A 22,575-nucleotide genomic window follows, 5' to 3' on the forward strand; every position below is an offset into this window, starting at 1 on the left:
ATAGTTTTTAAAAGAAATTTAGAAATGTGAGGAGAGAAGAAGAAGAAGAAGAAGAAGAAGAAGAAGAAGAAGAAGAAGAAGAAGAAGAAGAAGAAGAAGAAGAAGAAGAAGAAGAAGAAGAGGAGGAGGAGGAGGAGGAGGAGGAGGAGGAGGAGGAGGAGGAAGGGAGCTGGAGAAATAGTATAAGGGGTAGCCACTTGCCTTGCATTCGAACAATCCAGGTTCAATCCCTGGTGTCCCATATGATCCCCTGAGCACCTCCAGGAGTAATTCCAGAGTGCAGAGCCAGGAATAACCTCTGAGTATTGCCAGAGGAGGGGGAGAAGGAAGAGAAAGAGGAAGGAGAAGAAGAGGACTCATTGGTAACCAAATATTTTAATGTACCTGTGTAAAATCTGACTTCAAGGGCCGGAGTGATAGTAGAGTGGGGAGGGCACTTGCCTTGCACACAATCGACCCTGGTTGATCCTCAACCTCCCATAGGCCGCCCCCCCCCAGCACTACTGGGAGTGATCCCTGAGCACAGAGCCAAGGTAAACCCGGAGTATCGCCAGGGCTTATTGAAACAAATAAATACATAAAATGTAGGAGATTGGAATTTAGTTTTTTTTTTAAGTTCTGACAGTAGAAACTTAGGCCTATACCTTCATGTAAATATTTTTGAAAAGTCATTGAAATAGTTATCATTTTCAAGGGGATTAAACCAATCCCACAAAGGTAAGGAGATTTCAGGACAATTCTCTTTTTTAACTTCTTTTTATGTCTTGTCTGGGGCCACCCCCAAGCAGTGATAGGGGCTTACCTCTGGCTCTGAGCTTGAGTGCCTCCCCCCTACTATCTCTTCATCCCATAGTCCCTAAATTGGTGCAGAAACTTCTAGAAACCACTTCCAGCTTTGTCCCAAACAGCCACGATTCTTCAGACCTAAACCATAATGTGACTCCCCGCTGTACTATCACTCCAGCCCCTATATATAATTTATACCTATTTAAATCAATATTTTAATATTAAATCAATCAAGGTGCATGTAAATTAATATTATATAAAATATTTTAATTTATAAAATAGTTTACATTTATTTAAATTAATACATTATACATCAGCACAGCGGCAGGACGTTTGCCTTGCACGCGGCAGACCTGGGTTCAATTCCTCCGCCCCTCTTAGAGAGCCCAGCAAGCTACCGAGAGTATCTCGCCCATATGGCAGAGCCTGGCAAGCTACCCGTGGCGTATTGGATATACCAAAACACAGTAACAAGTCTCAAAATAGAGATGTTACTGGTGCCCGCTCAAGCAAATGGATGAGCAACGGGATGCCAGTGACAGTGACAGTGACATTATACGTACATTTATTTTCGGCGGTACTGGGTCGAACCCAGAGACCTCCGCCTGCTACACCGCCAGCTCCCCCCAGAGCTGGAGGTGGCGTTCGAACCCCAAACTTGGAAATTCCCTCCCGGCCTGGCTGGCGCAGCCCACTACCCGCCAGGGGGCGCCAGAGTCTGGGCGCAGGTTGGGGGCGCCCCTCGTCCCGCCCCACCCACCCCTGCGCCCTCCCCACCCCTCCCTTCCCTTCGCTCCGCTCGGCCGCGCCCGGTGCAGTCGGCTCCGGACGGGACCGCGAGCACCAGCCGCTCCGCGGGCGCCTCGGATCCCCGCGGACCCCCGTCCAGCCGGCCCGTGCGCCCCAGCGGTGAGTGACACCCCGAGATTGCAGCTAAGGGCCCTCAGCCCCTGCTCGCCCGCCAGGCGCGCTGTAGCGACCCTCCGCCTGTAAAGGTCCCCTTGCCCCCCACCTCCACCTCCTCCCTCTCCCCAATCTCTTCCCCACCCCATCCTCTCAACCAGGGGACCCCTTTGTTGGGGTCTCCCTCTACCATCCCCAGCCCACTTGTCCTTCTTGATCCCTTGGGCCCCCAGGAGTCTTCCTGGCCACCCTAAGTCCCCTCAACACTTACCTGGGCTCCTCCCCATCTAGGACCCCTTGCAGCCTGGGGTGCCCCCACCACTTTCCAGACTCCCTTTGATTTAGGTTATCATGACTTTTTTTCCGGAGGGGGGGTTGGTTTTTAGTTTGTTTGTTTTTGGGGCCACACCCAGCGGTGCTCAGGGCTGACTCCTGGCTCTGCACTCAGGGATCACTGCTGGCGGGCCCTACAGGGCCCGGTGATCAAGCCCAGATCAGCAGTGTGTGTGGCCAGAGCTGTCCCCGCTATCATATCATACTGACCCCGAGGTTATCATATGATTTTTTTATATTACTTTGAACAGATTTGATTTGCACTTTTATTTATTTATTTATGCTTTTTGAGTCAATGCACAGGGGTTACTCCTGGCTCTGCACTCAGGAATTACTCCTGGTGGTGCTCAGGGGACCATATGGGATACTGGGAATCGAACCTGGGTTGGCCTCGTGCAAAGCAAATGCCCTACCCGCTTTGCTATCGATTCAGCCCCTGCACTTTTTTTAAAAAACAATTTTTTAAATTTTGTTTCTTTTTGGGTCACACCCGGCAATGCACAAGAGTCACTCCTGGCTCTGCACTCAGGAATCACCCCTAGCGGTGCTCAGGGGACCATATGGGATGCTGGGAATTGAACCCGGGTCAGGCTGCTGTGCTATTGCTCCAGCCCCAGCGCTTTTATTATTTTTTTTTTCATGCTCAGACGGCTCCTTCTTTGGCTCACAGGGATCCTGAGTTCCTGGGACAAGCTCCCCAAGTTTCCCCAGCTGCTCTTGGCTCACTCTTTTTCTTTTTGGGTCACACCCGGCGATGCTCAGGGGTTACTCCTAGCTCTGCACTCAGGAATCACTCCTGGCGGCGCTGGGGGACCATATGGAATGCTGGGAATCGAACACAGGTTGGCCGTATACAAGGCAAATGTCCTTCCCGCTGCACTATCGCTCCAGCCCCTCACTCTGTTCGTTCACTGCCCTTAACAAGTCTTTTTTCCGAGAGACCTCCACCATTCTTGGTATGGGAAGGGAGCACCTAGAGGCTCCATGCAGAACTCCAGTTGGTTCTGGGAAGAGAATGGAGCCCATGACACCCGCCCACAGCTATCAGGGGAGGCGATAGCCAGGACGCTTGCTGCTGCTGGGCACTGGGCAGGAGGGAGCATCAGTGCAGACCCTGTGGAGGCCCAGGCCGTGGGCTCACACCCTTCCTCCCCCTGACTTCTCAGACCTGTGGGGTGAGGGCTCTGGGGTAGGGGGGCTCAGGCTGGAACTCTTTCTAGGCTCTGCTCCCTGGAGCAGGGAAGAACAGCCCTCTGCAAGGTTCTGTGTGGGCCTTGGCCGGGGTGGAGGCAGGGCTGGGGTCTCGTCCATACTGGGGCCGCTCTGGCCTGTGCACAGTGAGTCCTACCTTCCCTCCCCACCAGCCCCTCGCTGCCCCTGTCCAGACCCTTCTCAGGGCCAGGCAGGCCCCCAGCACCCCCGAACCCCACTCAGAGCAGCTCCTTCTGAAGCCAGCTCGGCTGAGCTCTGAGCCCATCTGCCGGGGGTCTCGCCCAGGCCTGGACTGCTGAGTGTGTGAGATGACCGGAGGGGCGGAAGCCGTGCACGGAGCCAAGGGTCTGGCGCTAGGCTTCCTTCCTCTCTCCACCTCTGGCTGGCGATCAACACCTCCTGACCTTTGTCTTCTCCCCACTTTTTCCTCCTCCAGCCGTCAGCTCCTGCCATTCCCCTCCATAACGTTTGTCTTTCCCCACTACCTGTACTCCTTCATTCTCCTCCTCCAGGCAGACGCTGTCAACCTTCCTCCTTGGCTGCATTCATCTGCTGCAGCCGTCCATCACCGACCTCCCGTCCTCTTCCTCCAGGCTGTCCTCTGCCCACACCCTCTCCGCCTGCGCATCTTCTTTCCGGGCGAGCCCAGCGGGCAGCGCGCAGCCACCATGTTCAGCTGGATGAAGCGGGCCGGCGGCCGGGGCCAGCAGCCCGAGGCCATCCGCACAGTGACCTCGTCCCTCAAGGAGCTGTACCGCTCCAAGCTGCTGCCGCTGGAGGAGCACTACCGCTTCGGGGCGTTCCACTCGCCCGCGCTGGAGGACGCCGACTTCGACGGCAAGCCCATGGTGCTGGTGGCCGGCCAGTACAGCACGGGCAAGACCAGCTTCATCCAGTACCTGCTGGAGCAGGAGGTGCCCGGCTCCCGCGTGGGACCCGAGCCCACCACCGACTGCTTCGTGGCTGTCATGCACGGCGACACGGAAGGCATAGTGCCTGGCAACGCCCTGGTCGTAGACCCCGACAAGCCCTTCCGAAAACTCAACCCCTTTGGGAACACATTCCTCAACAGGTGTGTGCCCCGCCCTGACCACGCCCACCCAAACCTGGCCACGCCCCTGGCCACGCCCCATCCCAAGTCATACTCGCCCACCCCAAACAGACCACGCCTTTGACCACGCCCCACCTCAAATCCTATCCACGCCCTGGCCCTTGGTCCCGCCCCATTCTAGCCCTGGCCACGCCCCACACGTTCTGGTCCCGCCTCTGACCACGCCCCACTAAAAAATCTGGGCTGGCCCCAGCCCCCTGCTCCCCATCCCCTGCCCAACTCCAGCCCCCCATGGCCACCACCAGCTACAGCCTTTCTATCACCGCAGGCCTGGGCTCAGTGGTTCTCACTGGACGGCCTTGGGAAATACTCTCACTCGGTGCACCTCTGTCTGCATCTGGAGAAGGGGCGCCCCTGGCCCCACCCAGGGCTCCAAGAGTCTGGGCTCTCCCCCTTCCTGCTCCTCAGCCCTGCTCACCTGCTTCTCCTCTGCCCAGTCCTGGATCCCAGCACCCACTCGCCCCCTGCCCTCTGCAGGTTCATGTGCGCTCAGCTTCCCAACCAGGTCCTGGAGAGCATCAGCATCATCGACACCCCTGGGATCCTGTCGGGCGCCAAGCAGAGAGTGAGCCGAGGTGAGCCCGCGGGAAGGACGGACTCCCCTGTGCATGTGCGAGGAGGCCCAGACTGAGGTCTGAGGAGGAGAGGATGGAATTCTGGTCTGAGGAAGGAGGAATCTCAGACTCCTAGTCTGGGGGAGGAGGGACCCAGACTCCCAGTCTGAGGGAGGAGGAACTGCAGACTCCTAGTCTGAGGGAAGAGGGAGACCCTGACTCCCAGTCTGAAGGAGGAGGGACCCTGACTCCCAGTTTGAAGGAGGAAGGACCCTGAGTCCCAGTCTGAGGGAAGAGGGACTTTAGACTCCCAGTCTGACGGAGGAGGGATGCGGAGGAGGCTGGAGTCTGAACCCCTGGGTCTGAGGAAGGAGGCCCAAGGTCCCTGCAGGGCATGGCGGTGAGCAGGCTGGTGGCCCAGTGAGGGAAGGCTCAGAGGCTCTGTGTTGGCGCACCCCGAGCGGAGGGCGGGGGCACGTGTGGGCAGGCCATGGCGGCAGCGTGTCTGGGCGGGCCTGAAGGCCACAGAGGGAGAGATCAGCCTGAGAGAGAAGCAGAAAACCAGCCGTGAGCCACAAGGGAGCAACCCCGGAGCCTGGCGGGGAGGCCCTGGCCCCCAGAGCTCTGAGCTTCGAGTCTGGGCCGCAGATGGGGCAGAAAAGGGGCTGGAGGGGCTCTGGGCACGGGCCAGGGCTGGCTGGAATTTATAAACAGCTGTGCAGGGGAGCGCGGGAGGGTGAATTCCTGGGGGCCTGCCCGGAGCCCGCAGGCCCCCCCGCCCCCCCTCCCCGGACTGGGAGCTGGAACTGGGGCAAAGGAGGCTGAAGACTGGGGCAGAGGGGAGGAGGTGGGGGGGGGGAGGCGGGCTCAGCAGGGCAGGGGCGTGCCAGAGCCCTGCCAGAACCGTGCCAGCCCCCCACCCCCAGGAAAAAGGCAGCAGCTTCAGGAGCCAAGAGGTGGCCCCCGCAGGACAGGGAGACCTGAAAGAAGCCCTGGGTGGCTGAACCTAGGACAGCTGGGAGGGAGGCGGCTCCTCTCGAGTGCCTGTGTGGGGCTGAGGAGCTGTGGGCATGGACCCGCTTGGAGGGCTTGTGTGTGTGTGTATGTGTGAGTTGTGTGTCTGTGTGAACGAGTGTGTGAGTATGTGAATGAGTGTGTGTGTGAATGAATATGTGTGTGTGAGTTGTGTGTGTGAACGAGTGTGTGAGTATGTGAACGATCGTGTGTGAATGTGTGAGTGTATATGTGTGTGTGTGTGTGTATGAGTGTGTATTTTGTGGTTGTTTTAGTTCCTTTTAGGGTTTTCGTTTGTGCTGGAGACTGTGTGGTGGTGACGATCGAACCCGGGACATTCTGCCCTCACATATTCAGCCTTGCAGTCTCTGCCTGCCCAGGGCTGTATGATTGTCCCCAGGGCCTTGGGTCTGCGAGGGTGTGGGGGTTCCGAGTGATGTGGTCCGTGGGGCGGAGGCTGCAGTGTGTGTGTGCAGATCTCATGTGTGTGTGCACGTAGTGAGAATTGGTGCCCTATCACCCGAGTTTCTGGGGCCACAGTTGGGAGTGGTTGGGGGGAAGGGGTGTCTGCCTGAGTTCCCAGGGCCCAGGACAATGGGTTACCATAGCGAGGGGCAGAGAAGGCGCCCTCGGAGGGGTCCATCCCAAATGCTGCCCCGGTTGAGCTGTGTGATGTCAGACAAGCCCTGTCCTCTCCAGGTCTCTCTTTCCCCATCTGTAAAGTGGGGATAAGAACAGCCTCCACCTCCTGGGGGACTCCAGGATTTGAGCGTGTAACTGTGAGTTACAGGGCAGCAGTGTGTGTGTGGGGGGGGGGGTTAGCTCCCAGCGCCACGTTGCTGCGCCCACACTGACTCAGCCTCCTGCCCCGCCCTGCCCCGTGAGACACACTTTCCAAATCCAGGCGCTGTGTGTTTGTGCAGGGGGGTGCAGGGGGGTGTGCCTCCAGCTGCTGCCCTCCCCCAGCAGTGCCCCCAACGGAGCCCCTTCCCGTCTCCAAGGACTGAGGAATGTCTTCCTCCCTGGCTAGACGGGGCCATGCCCACTTTCCAGTGAGCCGGGCTGCACAGGACTGGAGAGCTAGGGAGGGCCCCCTGACCCCAGCCAGGAGCAAGCCCTGAGCACTGCCCGGTGTGACTAAAAAACAGAACAACAAACAAAACGAAAAGAAAGAACGAGAGTAAGCAGGCACCAGCACACTCCATCCGGGGTTGCTGTGAGAAACATTCATTGAGTAGCTTCCTGTTTTACGCAACCTTACCTCTGGATGCTGCTCCAGGAAGCCCTCCCTGACCACCTTGGCTGGGTCTGCGCCCTTGGCTGGGCTCTCTCAGATGCCCCTGACGGCTCTGGGCTCTGGAGGTGTGTCTATGTTCTTGGTGAACTTTGAGTTAGAAAGGACAGGCCCGGGGCCAAAGAAGCCACACAGTATCCCCCATGGGGGTCAGGTGGCTCTGGGGTGTGTCCCCTAGATGACCGCGCCTGCACCCCCCAGCCTCAGCCCTGCCAGGTCCACATCCTGAGAACTGCTCATTGATGTTCTTTTCATCCTGACCCGCTTGGGTTCCTCCTACTGTTTCCCTTTGACCAGAGAGGAAACTGAGGGTTGGGAGGTTATCTGCTTGCTGGCATTAAAACCATTGACAGGCTGGGAGAGAAAGTACAGGGATAATAGTCCTTGCTTTGCATGCAGCCGTCCTGGATTCGGTCCCCCGCATGCTGGAGGACTCTCAAACCCCACCAGGAGTGAGTCTCAGCACAGAGCCAGGAGTCAGCTCTGAGCACTGCAGGGAGACAAACGAAAACAAAAACAAAATACATTGACTGGGACTCTAGGCTTCTTGTTGATTCAGCCCCATCAGTGTGAGCCGAGGGGGTGTGGCACTGGCTCTTAGGAGCCCAGGGATCAGCACCCACTGTTAGGAGCCAAACTGGTGTGTAACCTACACCTTTCTTTCTCTGCATTCCCAGGTGTCCTCCATGGTGGGTAAATGAACTGGTGAACTAGGGGATATGTGGGAAAAAGAGCAAATGGGGGGCCGGAGCAAACACACAGTGAGAGTGCTTGCCCTGTGCACGGCCGACCTGGGTTCGATCCCTGGCATCTCATATGGTCTCTTAAGTACCACCAGGAGTAATTCCTGAGAGCAGAGCCAGGAACAACCCCTAAGCATCTCTGAGTGTGAACCAAAAAGAGGAGGAAGAGGTGGAGGTGGAGGAGGAGGAGGAGGAGGAGGAGAAGAAGAGGAAGAAGAAGAAGAAGAAGAGCAAATAGAGAAGGAATGAGTGGGAGCAGGGAGGGGGCTAGGCTAGGAGGCAGCTGTCAAAGTCCAGAGCCTGGCCTTGGGGAACATTGTTCAAGACATAAAGCCAGGGCTATCATCTAGGTAAGAATGTACCCAGGACTGATGCAAAGTCTTGTTTGTTTAATTTGTCTATTTTGACCACACCCAGAGATGCTCAGGGCTTACTCCTCGTTCCACACTCAGGATGACTCCTGGCCATATTTAGGGGGCCTTATGGGGTACCGGGGACCAAACCCAAATCTGCTGCATCTAAGACAAGTGCCCTCCCAGCTGTACCACCACCCCAGCCCCCATAAAGTCTTTAATTGCGGGATTATGGGTGGAACCTGGGGGTGGAGCTAGGTGGTCCCCAAAAGCACAGGAATTCTGTTAGAAGGAAAGTGTCCTGCATTTTATTTTATTTTCATTTATTTTTGTTGAGTTTGGGGGCTTGGGGGTCACATCCAGCAGCCTATCTCTGGAGCTCTTCCTAGCTCTGTGCTCAGGAGTGACCCCCCTGACTATGTTTGGGGGACCAGGCGTAGGACTAGTGATCAAACCGGGGTTGGCTCTGTGCAGGATGGACAGTCTGAACCAAGGGTCCTCTCTCTCCAGCCTCAAGCATCCATAGATTATTTATTATTTTGGGTTCAGGGCTTACTCTGATCTCTGCATTCAGGGATCACTCCTGGCAGGGCTGGGGTCCCTCTGGGGGAATCAAACCTGAGCCAGCTGTGCGCAAGGAAAGTGCCTTGGGGCTGGAGCGATAGCACAGCAGGTAAGGCGTTTGCCTTGCATGCGGCCGACCCAGGTTCGATTCCCAGCATCCTGGCGGTTCCCCAAGCACCGCCAGGAGTAATTCCTGAGTGCATGAGCCAGGAGTAACCCCTGTGCAACGCCGGGTGTGACCCAAAAAGAAAAAAGAAAGTGCCTTACTTGCTCTACTGTTTGTGACTGTTGGTATTTTAATAAGCTTCATTACCCTGTACCAACAAACACCACTACCACCTGCTTAAAGAATATTAAGAAACCAGGGGATGGGGTGGGGGGCGGAATAGTGGTCCTTGTAGGCAGATGGATTGAAAGCCTGGGGTCTTAGTGACAGGGAAATTGAAGGAGACTTATGGGGCCGGAGAACTGAAATACACTTGACGATCTGACTTGTCTGAATAGTGAACAACCTGAACTTCCATCCTGCCGTCCAGCACTTGTGGGTCGGCAGGGGCGGGGGTGTTGGATTGGTGGGAGGGTTTGTGCATGGGGGTGGGGGGACATACTGACCTCTGCCGCCCGTGCCCCTCTCCCCAGGCTATGACTTCCCTGCCGTCCTGCGCTGGTTCGCGGAGCGCGTGGACCTCATCATCCTCCTCTTCGACGCGCACAAGCTGGAAATCTCTGACGAGTTCTCGGAAGCCATCGGCGCCCTGCGGGGCCACGAGGACAAGATCCGCGTGGTGCTCAACAAGGCCGACATGGTGGAGACGCAGCAGCTGATGCGCGTCTACGGGGCGCTCATGTGGGCGCTGGGCAAGGTGGTGGGCACGCCCGAGGTGCTGCGGGTCTACATTGGCTCCTTCTGGTCCCAGCCCCTCCTGGTGCCCGACAACCGGGCGCTCTTTGAGCTGGAGGAGCAGGACCTGTTCCGAGACATCCAGGGCCTGCCCCGCCACGCCGCGCTGCGGAAGCTCAACGACCTGGTGAAGCGCGCCCGGCTGGTGCGGGTGAGCAGTGCGCGCGCTAACGGACTGACGGACTGATGGACCGACGGGGGCGCGGGCGCAGGGCGTAGGCACGGGGTCGGAGCGGGGGTGGGGGACTCCACTCACTCTGGGTTAGTCTCAAGCGCAAGAGAGACAGGACAGTGGGGGAGGTCCTAGGTTTGACCCCCGGCATCATATTGGGTCCCCTGAACCCCACCAGGAGACCAGACCCAAAGCCAGCAGGAAGCACTGATCACCGCTGGGTGTGACCTAGGCGCCAAAACCAAACCTAGCCTGATCATCCTTCCTTCCCTCCCTCCCTCCCTCCCTCCCTCCCTCCCTCCCTTCCTTCCTTCCTTCCTTCCTTCCTTCCTTCCTTCCTTCCTTCCTTCCTTCCTTCCTTCCTTCCTTCCTTCCTTTTTCTTTTCTTGCCTTCCTTTCTTTTCTGGTGACACTCAGGAGGGCTTACTCCTGGCTCTGTGCTCAGGAATCACTCCTGGCCACATGGGATTCCAGGGACTGAGCCTGGGATGGCAAGTGCAGGGCAAACGCCCTCCTCATTGTGTTATTGCTCTGGCCCCAAATAATGTATCTTTTCCCCCCTCTTTTGTTATTTTGGGCTACACTAGAGTGTTCAGGGGTTACTCCTGGCTCTGCACTCGGGGTTCACTCCAGGGGGGCGACGTTTGGGGAACCCTAAGGGATGACAGAGAGTGTGTGCAAGGTAAGCACTCCCCCCATTGTACTGTTGCTCCGGCCCCCCAGAATTGCCCATTTTGGTTAACACAGTGTAGACTGAGCAAAGAATAGAAGCTGAAATGAGGGGTAGAAGGGAGTCAGGTGCCACTTTGGCCAGGAGCTATCCAGAAGGTACTGGGGGCAGGGGAGGGTTCACACTAGTGGGGTCAGCATCAGACTCTTGGACTCTTTTTAGAGTGGTCTGGGATTGGGGTTTGGGTTTTTGTTTGTTTGTTTGTTTTCGGCGTTTTTGGGTCACATCTGGTGATGCTGAGGGGTTACCCCTGGCTCTGCGCTGGGAATCACTCCTGGTGGTACTCAGGGATCCTGGGGTCCGAACTCAGTTCAATCGCATGCGAGGCAAATGCCCTACCCACTGTACTATCACTCTGGACCCTGGTTGGGGTTTCTGGACCACACCCGGCAATGCTCAGGGCTTACTCCTGCCTCTGTGCTCAGAGATCAGTCCTGGTGGGCTCCGGGAACCTGGGGGTGCTGGATGGAATTGGGGTGCATTTTCCTGTCTCTCCGCCCATACTCAGGGTGAGGTGAGGAGCTGGAGAGTGGGCGGGGCTGGCCAGGAAAGGGCCTTGGGGAGAGGGCGGGGAGCACTGGTTGGAGAGTGGCTTCGGAGGCCAAGTGGAACATTGGTGGGAGGCTGCCAGGGTGGGGGTGGGGCAGGAAGCAGCAGGCCAGGAGGCCATGAGGTGGGGGCTGGAGGAGCCTGAGGTGCTGGTTTAAGAAGCGGGCAGAGGGGGTGAGTCAGAGCCCAGCCCCCACCCCAGGAATGCTCCGCGGGAGGGAGCGGCGGGCAGTGGGGAGGGTGCCCGCCTGGGAACCGCTCTCTGCTCTCCCTCGCTGGCAGCTCTCTACCCGCTTGCCCATTCTCTAGCGCTCTCTCTTCCTCCCTCCCTTTTTCCCTCCCTCCCCTTTCTCTCCCCTCTCTCTTTCCCTGTCTCTCTCCCCCTCTCTGTCTCTCCCTGTCTCTATCCTTCTCTCTCCCTTTCTGTCTCTCTCCACCCCCACTTTCTCCCTCTATATCTCTCTGTCTCACTCCCCCTGTCTCTCTATCTCTCCCCGCTCTGTCTCTCTCGCCACCCCTCCCCATCCCTCCCTTGAGTAGCGGAGGTGGTGGGAAGGGGGGCCCCCGGGACACCCGGACGGGGCGGGGGTGGCGGGGACACCTGGTGCCCCACCGAGCAGGCGGCGGCTCCGGAAAGGCTAGACAAACCCCGGACTCTGGGCCCGGTCGGTGTACCGCGCCCCCCCTTATCTCTTCCTGGCACCTTCCCCCGCTTCCTCTCTGGAAAAGCCATCAGCGCCCCTGGCCTCGCTCTGGGGTCTTCTCGGCCCCGCCCCGGCCCCGCCCCCTCTCCCCATTGGCCTGTCCTCGCAGGCCCCACCCACCACCTGGCCTCACGCCTGTCCTGATTGAGCCCTCACCGACAGACCACGCCTTCCCCTTGCTGCCTCCACATCCAGAGCCCATCCCAGGGTAGCACAGGTAGCATAGCGCCTGCCTTCCACGCAGGGAATCGGGGTTCGATTCCCAGCCCCGATGGGGGCCCCTTGAGCCCACCTAGAGTAACCCTGAGCACCACCAGATGTGGCCCCAAAACTAAAGGGGGATAAAAAAAGACCCAGGGTCGGTCTTCAGTGACCCAGCCTTGCTGTCCCTCACCACACCGCCCTCATTGACCCTTTACACTACTCCAGCTGTCTCGTGGTGCTGTTCTACACTCTAGGTCACTCTCTCTTGGTTACATTCCCTGTTTCGCCGTGCCTCAGTTTTCCTGTCTGCATGTGGGAGGGTGTGGAGAGTCTCCTGGCCCTCCCTCTGGGGCGAGCTGTATATTCTTGTTTTATTTGGTTTGGGGGCTAAGCGTTGTGCTAGAAAAAAAACCAGAGAGGGGCTCGGCTGCTGGGGCGCAGCTGACCTGGACGCTTCCCTGGGCTGTGGCATTAGGTCATTACTTACCTACCGAGCACAGATGATCTCTGGCACCACTGCAGAGGGAAGAGGCAGGGTACAATTCTTTTCTTGGGGAATGACTTTAGGGGGTGTTTTCAAACAGTGCTTAGCAGGCAAAGGTGGGATGGGGGTGGGGTCTGGCTGATTCTCAGCCAGCTGGGCGAGCAGTTAATGTTGAGGGTCCATTTGCAGGCCAGGGGCCACCCCAGTGGTGTCTGCTCCAGACAATGCCTGGGGCATTATTGGGGTGTTGGCAACTGAGCTACGGTTAGCCTTACCCTGTCACTGGCTCTGACCATGAGAATGATCCATTTGTATATATATATATTTTCTTTTGGGGTCACATCTGGTGGTGATCGGGGATTACTCCTGGCTCTGCACTCAGGAATTACTCCTGGCGGTGCTCAGGGGACCATATGGGATGCTGGGAATTGAACCGGTGTCGGCCGCATGCAAGGCAAACGCCCTACCCACCGAGCTATCACTCCAGCCCCCCATTTGTATTTTGGTTCTGGGCTTAGGGAACTATGCCTGATTCTGTGTTGGGGTCTTTCTCGTGGTGCAAATGCCTTAATCCTGGTATCTGCCGCCGCTGCATCACTTTGTAATGTTGTGGGGGTGGGTACTGAGCTGATTATCTTTAATGTACGTGATAAGAATTATGATGAAGGACCAGAAAGATAGTACAGCGGGGATGGTGCTTGCTTTGCGTGGGGCCGGCAGGTTTGATCCCCAGTGCTCTGAGCCCCACCAGGAGTGATCCCTGAGTGCAGAGCCAGGAATAAGCCCTGAGCACCACTGGGAGTGGTCCTGAACCAACCAAAAAAACTTATGATGAAAAATGGATCAAAGGAGACTTGTGACTGGATTTCAGGAACATCAGGAAGGGAACTTCCAGGAGGAGGCAATATCTGAGCAGAGACCTGACTGATAGTGGGGATAGGGTGAGCTGAGTGGGGATCTGAGGGAAAGTTAATTCAGGGGGAGGAAGGGAATAGCCAGTGCAAAGGCCCTGAGGTAGGACCATGCTCCAGCCAGAAGCCCAGGGGAGAAAATGAGGGTCCAAACCAGCTGAGCTCACCCCCAATGCCACATTCCAATCCTGTGATTCCTTAAAGAGCTTTTTAAAGATGTTTTCAATGGAACCCGTTTTAGCCTGGATCCTACTAAAACATTCGAGCTTGCTCCCTCCCACGCCTCACCCCACCAGTCCCCGGCTCTCTTCCCTGGAGACAGTGCCTCAGAATAGATCCTGGCATCTTTTCCCACAGATACCCTCATTTTATTTAGGCGAGTACCCTTGGTTACAAGGCTTCTTGTTAAAAACAAACAAACAAACAACTTGGGGCTGGAGTCATGGCACGGTGGGGAGGATACTTGCCTTGCACATGGCTGATCCAGGTTCAATTCCTGGCATTCCATATGGTTCTCTGACCCCGCTAGGAGTAATTCCTGAGTGTAGAGCCAGGAGTAACCCCTGAGCACTACTGTGCTCAAAACAAAACCCCCAAATTTTAACTGTTCCAACACCTCCCCTCCCCCCCCAAAAAAAACAGAAGGATGGGGCCTGTTTTGGAACCACATCCTGTGATGCTCAGGTGTTACTCCTGGCTCTGTACTCAGGAATCACTCCTGGTGGTGCTCAGGGGGGCCTATTGGGGGACTGGCCATTCAACACGGGTCGGCTGCATGTAAGGCACAACTGTGCTGTTGCTCTGGCCCCTTTTGTCCATTCTTGCCCATTCAGGGTGACAGGGGGCTCCTGGAGGCTGCACCTGCTCAGGCGCGCACTGAGATGTGAAGTTGTCCTGTCACCTTTATGCTCTCCACTGGCCTCTTGGGAGGAAGTGTGCACCAAACAAGCAGCAGACCCTCAGGAAAATTGTGAACTGGCTTTGGACTGTGCAGACCCAAGAAAGGGCCTCAGGGCCCTCCCGGATCACACTCTGGGAACTGCTACTGAGAGGCCTTGGGAGCTGGGGTAGAAATTGGGAACTTTGATGACAAGCAAAATTGAAGGCTGGAGCCATAGATCGAACTCGGGTTCGATCCCCGGCATCCCATAGAGTCCCCTGACCACTGCCAGGAGTGATCCCTGAGCCCAGAGCCAGGAGTATTTCCTGAGCACCACTGGGTGTGATCCCCTACAAGAAAACTAAACAGAGGCTGGAGTGATAGCACAGCGGGTAGGGCGTTTGCCTTGCACGCGGCTGATCCAGGTTCGGTTCCCAGCATCCCATATGGTCCCCTGAGCACTGCCAGGGGTAATTCTTAAGTTCAGAGCCAGAAGTGACCCCTGTGCATTGCTGGGTGTGACCCAAAAAGCAAAAAAAAAAAAAAAAAGAAAGAAAGAAAAAAAAGAAAAGAAAAGAAAGAAAAACAAAACAAAAAGCAGATCGAGATTATGGCCTGGCATTTGGTCCTGAGCTGCCCCCCCACCTCCACCCCAAACAAGCCCATAAATTGCACCCTTGACTGCGGGGCCATAGGGAGATCAGGAGACTAGGGCACCAGGAAACTCACTGAGGTCAGATGGGGCTCAGATTTCTGGTCTCCCTTGAGCAGCGGGTGCTGCTTCCAGAGATGGGCGCGGTGGAGCGTGGCCCAGCCCTGGGGGCTGAGCCCAAATTCCAGCAAGGGTGTCACCCCAAGGCCTCTGTCTAGGAATGTTGACGAGGCTCCCAAAGCCCTGTGCGCCAGGGAGAGGCCGGGCTGGTATGTGGCCCCACGCATGAACTGGGAAAGGGTTACAGTGGGTGGCTCTGGGGCCGTTAGGGTGCGGGGCTCACCCACGGCTTCCTGCAGCCATGCACCTGAGACAATTAGAAAGGACCACAGGGGCTGGAGCGATAGCACAGTGGGTAGGGCATTTGCCTTACATGTGGCCGACCCGGGTTTGATCCCCAGCATACCAGAGGGTCCCCCAAGCACCACCTGGAATAATTTCTGAGTGCAGAACCACGAGTAACTCCTGTTCATTACTTGGTGTGACCCCCCCCCCAAAAAAAAAGCGAAGAGGGGGCTGGAGCAATAGCATAGTGGGTAGGGGGTTTGCCTTGCACACGGCTAACCTGGGTTCGATTCCCAGGATCCCATATGGTCCCCTGAGCACTGCCAGGAGTAATTCCTGAGTGCAGAGCCAGGAGTAACCCCTGTGCATCAAAAGCAAAAAAAAAAGCGAAGAAAGGACCCACAAGGCCAGGGAGAGAGTGCAGAGGGCTGGATGGAGCGCAGGCGTTCATGTTGGATTAGGTCTGAGGCCCAATACCTCAAGGGTGTCCGAACACTACTGGGAGCAATCCTGAGCACCAACAGGTATCGCCCCAAGGCAGAAAGGAAGGAAGCAAAAGAAAGAAAGAGGAACTAAGAGACAAAGAAGGAAAAGAGATGAATGAAGGAAGGAAAAGAGAGAAAGGGGGAAGAGAGAAAGAAGCAAGGAAAGAGGGAAAGAAGGAAGGAAGAAGGGAAGGGGAGAAGAAGGATAAGAAAGAGAAAGAAAGAAGAGAAAGAGGGAGAGAGAGAGAAGGGAAGAAGAAAGAAAGGAGGGAAGGAAGAAAGGCAGACAAACAGGCCAGATCCGGATCCACAGTGCAGGCACTATTGTTCTTGCCTTGTATGTGGCCAACATGGGTTTGATCCCAAGTACCACATATGGTTTCCTGAGTCTGGCTAGGAGTTATCCTTGAGCACAGAGTCGGGAGTCATCCCTGACCATAGCAGGTGTGACCCAGTCTTTCCCCAAACAGACACAGAGAGAGAGAGAGAGAGAGAGAGAGAGAGAGAGAGAGAGAGAGAGAGAGAGAGATAAATACATTTGGGACCCAAGAATGTCTCAGAGGTTGAGCTCTTACTTTGGAGGGTTAAGTTCGATTTCCAACACCAAAAAAAAAAAAAAAAATCCCAATTTCAGGTTCCGTATCCAAGCCAGTGGGTCAGGGACTCTGGGTGCAGGCTGGGGTGGGACAGTGATTTCCTAAGGGTGATTTCCTAAGGGTGCATTCTTAGGCGGTCATTGCAGCCACTTGCTCCGCAGGTCCATGCCTACATCATCAGCTACCTGAAGAAGGAGATGCCATCTGTGTTTGGGAAGGAGAACAAGAAGAAGCAGCTCATCCTCAAGCTGCCCGTCATCTTTGCCAAGATTCAGCTGGAGCATCACATCTCCCCTGGCGACTTCCCGGACTGCCAGAAGATGCAGGTGCGGGGTTGCAGGAGACTGGGGGGGCCTCCGGGGATGGACAGGCTCTGGGAAGGGCTTTGGAGGCCAGAGGGAGGGGGCGGCAGCTTCTGGAGAGCACATCCTGCAGAGGGTTTCACTGTGATGTGCTTTGATGAGTCAGGAGAGGGGTGGGGGTCAGAGAAAACTCTGAATCAAGGTGGCTTGATTCTTTCTCTGTCATGAAAGTCCTGAAGGGGATCCAGAAGCCCCTTCTCAGTCCCCCTCCATGCTGAATGTCCAGTCCCAAGAACCCCTCAGGGTACAGAATGACAGTGCTCTACCCCTAGCTTGCATTCCCAGCCCCAGAGCACTTTCTGTGATCACAGAAATGTCACAGGGAAACTGAATTTTACCTTCTATGTAATTTGGCCTCATTTTTTTTCTTTTTGGGTCACACCCGGTGATGCACAGGGGTTACTCCTGGCTCTGCACTCAGGAATTACTCCTGGCGGTGCTCGGGGGGACCATATGGGATGCTGGGGTCGAACCGGGGTTGGCCACGTGCAAGGCAAACGCTCTACCCCCTGTGCTATTGCTCTAAGCCCCTAGCCTCATTTTTTGTTTTGTTTTCGGGGCACACCTGGCTGTTACTCCTACTCCTGGCTCTGAGCTCAGGGACCACTCCTGGGGTGATCACACCATCTGGGGTGCTGGGGATCAAACCTGGGTGGGCTATGTGCAAAGCAAGTGCCCTCCAGGCTGTGCTGCAGCTCTGCCCAGGATTTCACTGCAGCTCCACTGCATCACTCTCAGAATAACTGCAGTTGGGCGGGGTCATTCCCTCTGTAGGGATGGGGGCGGGGGCATCAGCACCACTGGTCTGACAAAGGTGCCTCTAGGTATTTCCAGCTGTGGGTGGTGGGGGGAGGGCTGTGAGTGGTGTTGGAGGTGGGGGGACCCTCCAGGTTGGGAATAGCTGCTCACGCTACACAACAAACACTCACTTGTACCTGCTGAGGGAATGATGTGCGTTAGTGCTTGTACAAGGCTGAACACAGGGGCCCAGAGAGGTGCAGACACTTGCCCTAGGACACACAGCAGAGAGGTTGCAAGGCCTGGCCCTAGACTCACCCTGATCTTCAACATCACACCCCTTTTACTCTTTTTTTTTGTTGTTGCTTTATGGGCCACAGGCTGCTCAGGGGTCACTCCTGACTCTGCTCAGTATTCACTTCTGGTTGGCTTGGGTTGCCAGGGATTGAACTCGAGCCAGTTGCAAGGGAAGCACCTTCCCCTCTGTACTACTGCTCCTGCCCCCCCTTTCTCTCTCTCTCTCTTTCTCTCTCTCTCTCTCTCTCTCTCTCTCTCTCTCTCTCTCTCTCTCTCTCTCTCTCTCTCTCTCTCGGAAGGCACACCCAGTGGTTCCCAGGGATTACTCGTGTATCTGCACTCAGGAATCACCCCCTGGCAGTCTCGGGGGACCACAGGGCATGTCGGGTATCAAACCTGGGTCAGTTGTGTGCAAGGCAAGTGCCCTCCTCCCTGTACTTATTGCTCCAACCCCTCTTTTTCTTTTTTTCCCTTTTGGCTTATGTTTTGTTTCTTGGGCCACACCAAACAATGCTCAGTGCTTACTCCTGGCTCTGCTCTCAGGGATACTCCGGGGACCTTATTGGGTGTCAGGTTTGAACCGGGTCAGCTATGTGCAAGGCAAATGCCCTCCCTGCTGTACTATAGCTCTGGCCCCTCTTTTATTTACATATTTTTTTGCTTTGGACCCACACCAAGCAGTGCTCCGGGGCCATTCCTGGCTCTGTGCTCAGGAGTCGTCCCTGGCAGTGCTACAGATCCCAACCTGGGCACGGAAAAGCCCGCGTGCTCACTCTCTCCTGCCGTACCCCGTTTTCTTCACATGCCCTTCCGAGGGGCGCTTGGTGTAGCTAGCACATGGTGTGAGCGGCTGTGCAGGCCCTTCTGGCGGCCCAGCACTGAGGGGTGACTCAGAGCTGTGTATGTGCGCAGCCCTTCCAGCCCAGGTTCTGTGGGGACACCGGGCAGGGGTGGGGCTCAGCTCTCCCGGAGGGGCGGCCCACGTCCGATTCCTCACGCCAGCCCTGTGGGACACCCCAACCCCTGCGTCCACAGGAGCTGCTGATGGCTCACGATTTCACCAAGTTCCACTCCCTGAAGCCGAAGCTGCTGGAGGCGCTGGACGAGATGTTGACGCGGGACATCGCCAAGCTGATGCCCCTGCTGCGGCAGGAGGAGCTGGAGAGCACCGACGTGGGCGTGCAGGGAGGCGCCTTCGAGGGCACCCACATGGGCCCCTTTGTGGAGCGCGGGCCGGACGAGGTGCTGGAGGACGGCCAGGAGGGCTCCGACGAGGAGGCCGAGTGGGTGGTGACCAAGGACAAGTCCAAGTACGACGAGATCTTCTACAACCTGGCGCCTGCCGACGGCAAGCTCAGCGGCACCAAGGCCAAGACCTGGATGGTGGGCACCAAGCTGCCCAACTCCGTGCTCGGCCGCATCTGGAAGCTCAGCGACGTGGACCGCGACGGCATGCTGGACGACGAGGAGTTCGCGCTGGCCAGCCACCTCATCGAGGCCAAGCTCGAGGGCCACGGGCTGCCCGCCCACCTCCCCCGACGCCTAGTCCCGCCCTCCAAGCGGCGCCAGAAAGGTTCCGCCGAGTGAGCGGTGGCTGCGCGCACCCCGCCCCGCCCCGGACTGCGGGGGGCAGGTGCCTCCTCCGCCCTGCCAGGGGGTGCAGCTTTCCCCTCACCTCCACGCAGGCTCATCGCCCCACCCCACACCACCAGCTGGTCCTCGCGCTCCGGTATTTATTAGGCGCCTGCTGTCTGCAGGGGGCCCCATCCCGGGTGAGAGGCTTATGTGTCGCCCCCCTCCGGGGCTGCGGGCGTGGGGGTGGTGCCTACCCCCCCATCTGAGCCCTGACTCTGACTCTGGAGGGACCCCCAGCCTTGCTCATGTCCTTGGTCTGGCCCCACGAGGGGGTGGGCACAGAGAGGGAAAGGCCACTTCCTGCTTTGGCAGCTGGACCCCCCTGGAGCACCCCCTCCCCTTCCACTCTGCTCACACCCCTTCATTTTTGCTGCTTCCAGATGGTCCACTCCGGGCTTCTACTCCCTGGGCTCCATGCCTCCCGCAGCTGGTGACCTCCGCTCTCAGGGGTCCATACTTTAGGGGTCCCTACTAGATCTGAAGGCCACAGGGCTGCCTCTTAAGGTCCTTTACAGGGACATGCTGTGGGGAGGGGTTCCTGGTGCTATAGCCCTCCCTGGACCTGCACCCCGTGTCCTGCCTTCACCTGGATGGAGGGGCAGAGGGGGAGCAGGGGGGGAACCATGCCCCTCCGGGTTGCTCGTGGGGACTTCCTGTCCCTGAGCACCTCCATTCCATGCCTGGGGGGGCCCTGGGGAACCCCAAAGTGCCTTCAGCACACAGCGAATAAAGCAAGGCTTCTTTGCACGTGGTACCAGGCTGTCCTGCGCTGGGCTCTGTGTATGTGTGTGTGTGTGTCTGTGTGTGTGTTTGCTGGGGGGCGTTTTCTCCTGCCCCCCCCAAGGAAGGGGAACCCTGGGCAGGGCTGAAGGTGGGGGGATCCCTTCCGAAACTCTCCAGGGCCTGGGTGGAGGCCTTGAGTCAACTCCGCTGAGCCTGATGACTCAGGCCTGGGCTGGGGGCCAGGTCGACATATTTTCCGAAGAAATGTTAACTCTGGGGCCCTCCCTCCGGGACATCCCTCCCTCGCTCCCGCCGCGGGGGCCTGGGAACGAGCGGGCGAGGGCGTGAGCGCTGCGCACCGCGTGTCCCTCTCCACCGAAGTCAGCCACCTGGGTACATAACGGACACGTCACAGCAGGTCCAGACGCGTTCTTGGAGGGGACGAGGTGACACTGCCCTCAAGACACCTCGACCGCGCCCCCCCCCGCCCCCGTGTGCTAGGGCGTGCGGCCAAAGGACGGCGCCAAACAGCGGCGGGGACTCACGTCCCGGACGCGCTTCCAGCTCAGTGCCCGCCCGGGATCGATCGACCCCGTGGCCCCTGGCGCCCTCTGGCGACGGATGCGCAGCGCTGCAGGCGGCGTCGGGGAAACCGGTTACCAGGCGGGCGGAGCCAGGCACCGGATAGGCGGGACTGGGTCAGTGATAGGCGGGGCTAGCCCCATATGGGCAGGGCCATATCCTTGGTAGGCGGGGAAAGCCCCCGGGGTCGACGAGGCTAGGTTTGGGATGGGCGGGGCTATCCCCTGGGTGAGCCCGGCTAGACCTTGATCGACAGGGCTCGGCCCTGGGTGGGCGGGGCTTTATTCCGGGGCGTCGCCAGCCCAGGCGCTCCAGAATCCCGTTGCGCTCCGCGGCGTGGTCACCCGCGTGGCGCCTTCCCCCTGTAGCCGCTCCCCCTTTTCCCAAGCCGAGCGCGGCCCTTAGTAGACCCCGGGTCCTCATGGGCGGCTGCCAAGGGCCTCCGAGCTTCCTTCCTTGCAAAGAACAAAGGAACTGCTTGGAGAATGCAGTCGCTGGGGAGCAGGACAAGTGTCAATGCGGGACAAGGTCTCCAGGGCTGTAGAAATGGACTGTTTCGTTTGGTCCCCAGAAAGGCGCACGGGGGGCCCATGTACCGTCATGTGGACTCCAGAACAACTCACGGGGCTGATGTACCAGCATGCTCCCCATATCACAAGACGAGGCAACTAGGGAAGGTGGCCCAAGATGAACGAATCAGAATCTGCTAACGTGTAATAGCTGGTGTTTCTAGTACTCCCAGCATTCCTGCTCTGTGCAGCCAAAGAACGTTCTTAGGACATTCCCTGAGTTCGGTGATTCTTCCAAGATCTTTTTTTTTTTTTTTTTTTTTTTGCTTTTTGGGTCACACTCGGCCATGCACAGGGGTTACTTCTGGCTCTGCATGCAGGAATTACCTGTGGCGGTGCTCAGGGGACCATTTGGGATGCTGGGAATTGAACCCGGGTCGGCCGCATGCAAGTCAAAGGTCCTACCCACCTACCCACTGTGCTATTGCTCCAGCCCCTCTTCCAAGATTCTTGAGGGGGCGTCGAGAGGCCAGGTGTTTTGAAACTGGAAGCATGTCTAGTGCTGAATCCGCCCCCATGAAGGGTCCTGGTTGTGGGGCCGGGGTGAAGGGTGGCACACATGGCGATGCTCAGGGGTTACGCCTGACTCTGAGCTCAGGGATCACTCTTGGTGGGTTCGGGAGACCCTATGGGATGCCGAGGATCGAATCCCGGTCAGTCGCGTGCAAGGCGAACGCCTTCCCCACTTCAGCCCTGGTTATGATTTTTTTAAAGAAAACAAGGTCGGAGGGGGGAGCACAGCCGGGAAGGCATTTGCCTTACATGCGATCGATCGACCCGGGCACCCCATAGGGTCCTCCAAGTACCGCCAGGGGTAATTCCTGAATGCATAGCCAGGAGTAATCCCTGAGCATAGTTGGGTGTGACCTTCCCCCCAGCCCCCCGGAAAAAAAACACAAAAAATAGCCAAAAAAGGAAAAACAGGTTAAAAATAGCTGTCAGGGAGTAGTAAAAAATCATATATAATGCTCATTAAAATACTCCTCCAGGGCGAAGGGAAAAGGTGTTTGTGGCTAGAAAACCTACAACACCCAGCTTCCAGGTAGCTACAGTCTGGGGGAGGAGCCACTAAGCCCTAGACCAAAATGGCAGATTCCCACCCCCTAATTCTTCCGGCCCCTTAACCAAGATGGCGCTCGCCGGAAGTCACGTGCAGGGGCGGGACGTGCGCGTGCGCAGGCTGCGCGGG

At 57.4% G+C, this 22,575-nt stretch overlaps 1 protein-coding gene across 2 annotated transcripts; it reads left to right on the top strand.

The window, feature by feature from the left end:
- Positions 1-1,580: 1,580 nt before the first annotated feature.
- Positions 1,581-20,250, top strand: EHD2 (EH domain containing 2). 2 transcript variants are annotated; one of them, XM_055145504.1, is made up of 6 exons: positions 1,581-1,695; positions 3,747-4,306; positions 4,823-4,920; positions 9,507-9,919; positions 16,642-16,806; positions 18,913-20,250. In XM_055145504.1, the coding sequence occupies exons 2-6, from the start codon at positions 3,903-3,905 to the stop codon at positions 19,462-19,464; spliced, it is 1,632 nt and encodes a 543-aa protein (XP_055001479.1). In that variant the 5' UTR covers positions 1,581-1,695; positions 3,747-3,902; the 3' UTR covers positions 19,465-20,250. The 2 variants fall into 2 exon arrangements, with proteins under 2 accessions (XP_055001479.1, XP_004607756.1); XM_004607699.2 differs by having other exon boundaries at positions 1,596-1,695; positions 3,828-4,306.
- Positions 20,251-22,575: the final 2,325 nt, after the last annotated feature.

The sequence above is a fragment of the Sorex araneus genome, chromosome 8 (genome assembly GCF_027595985.1).
Source record: "Sorex araneus isolate mSorAra2 chromosome 8, mSorAra2.pri, whole genome shotgun sequence".
NCBI lineage: Eukaryota > Metazoa > Chordata > Mammalia > Eulipotyphla > Soricidae > Sorex > Sorex araneus.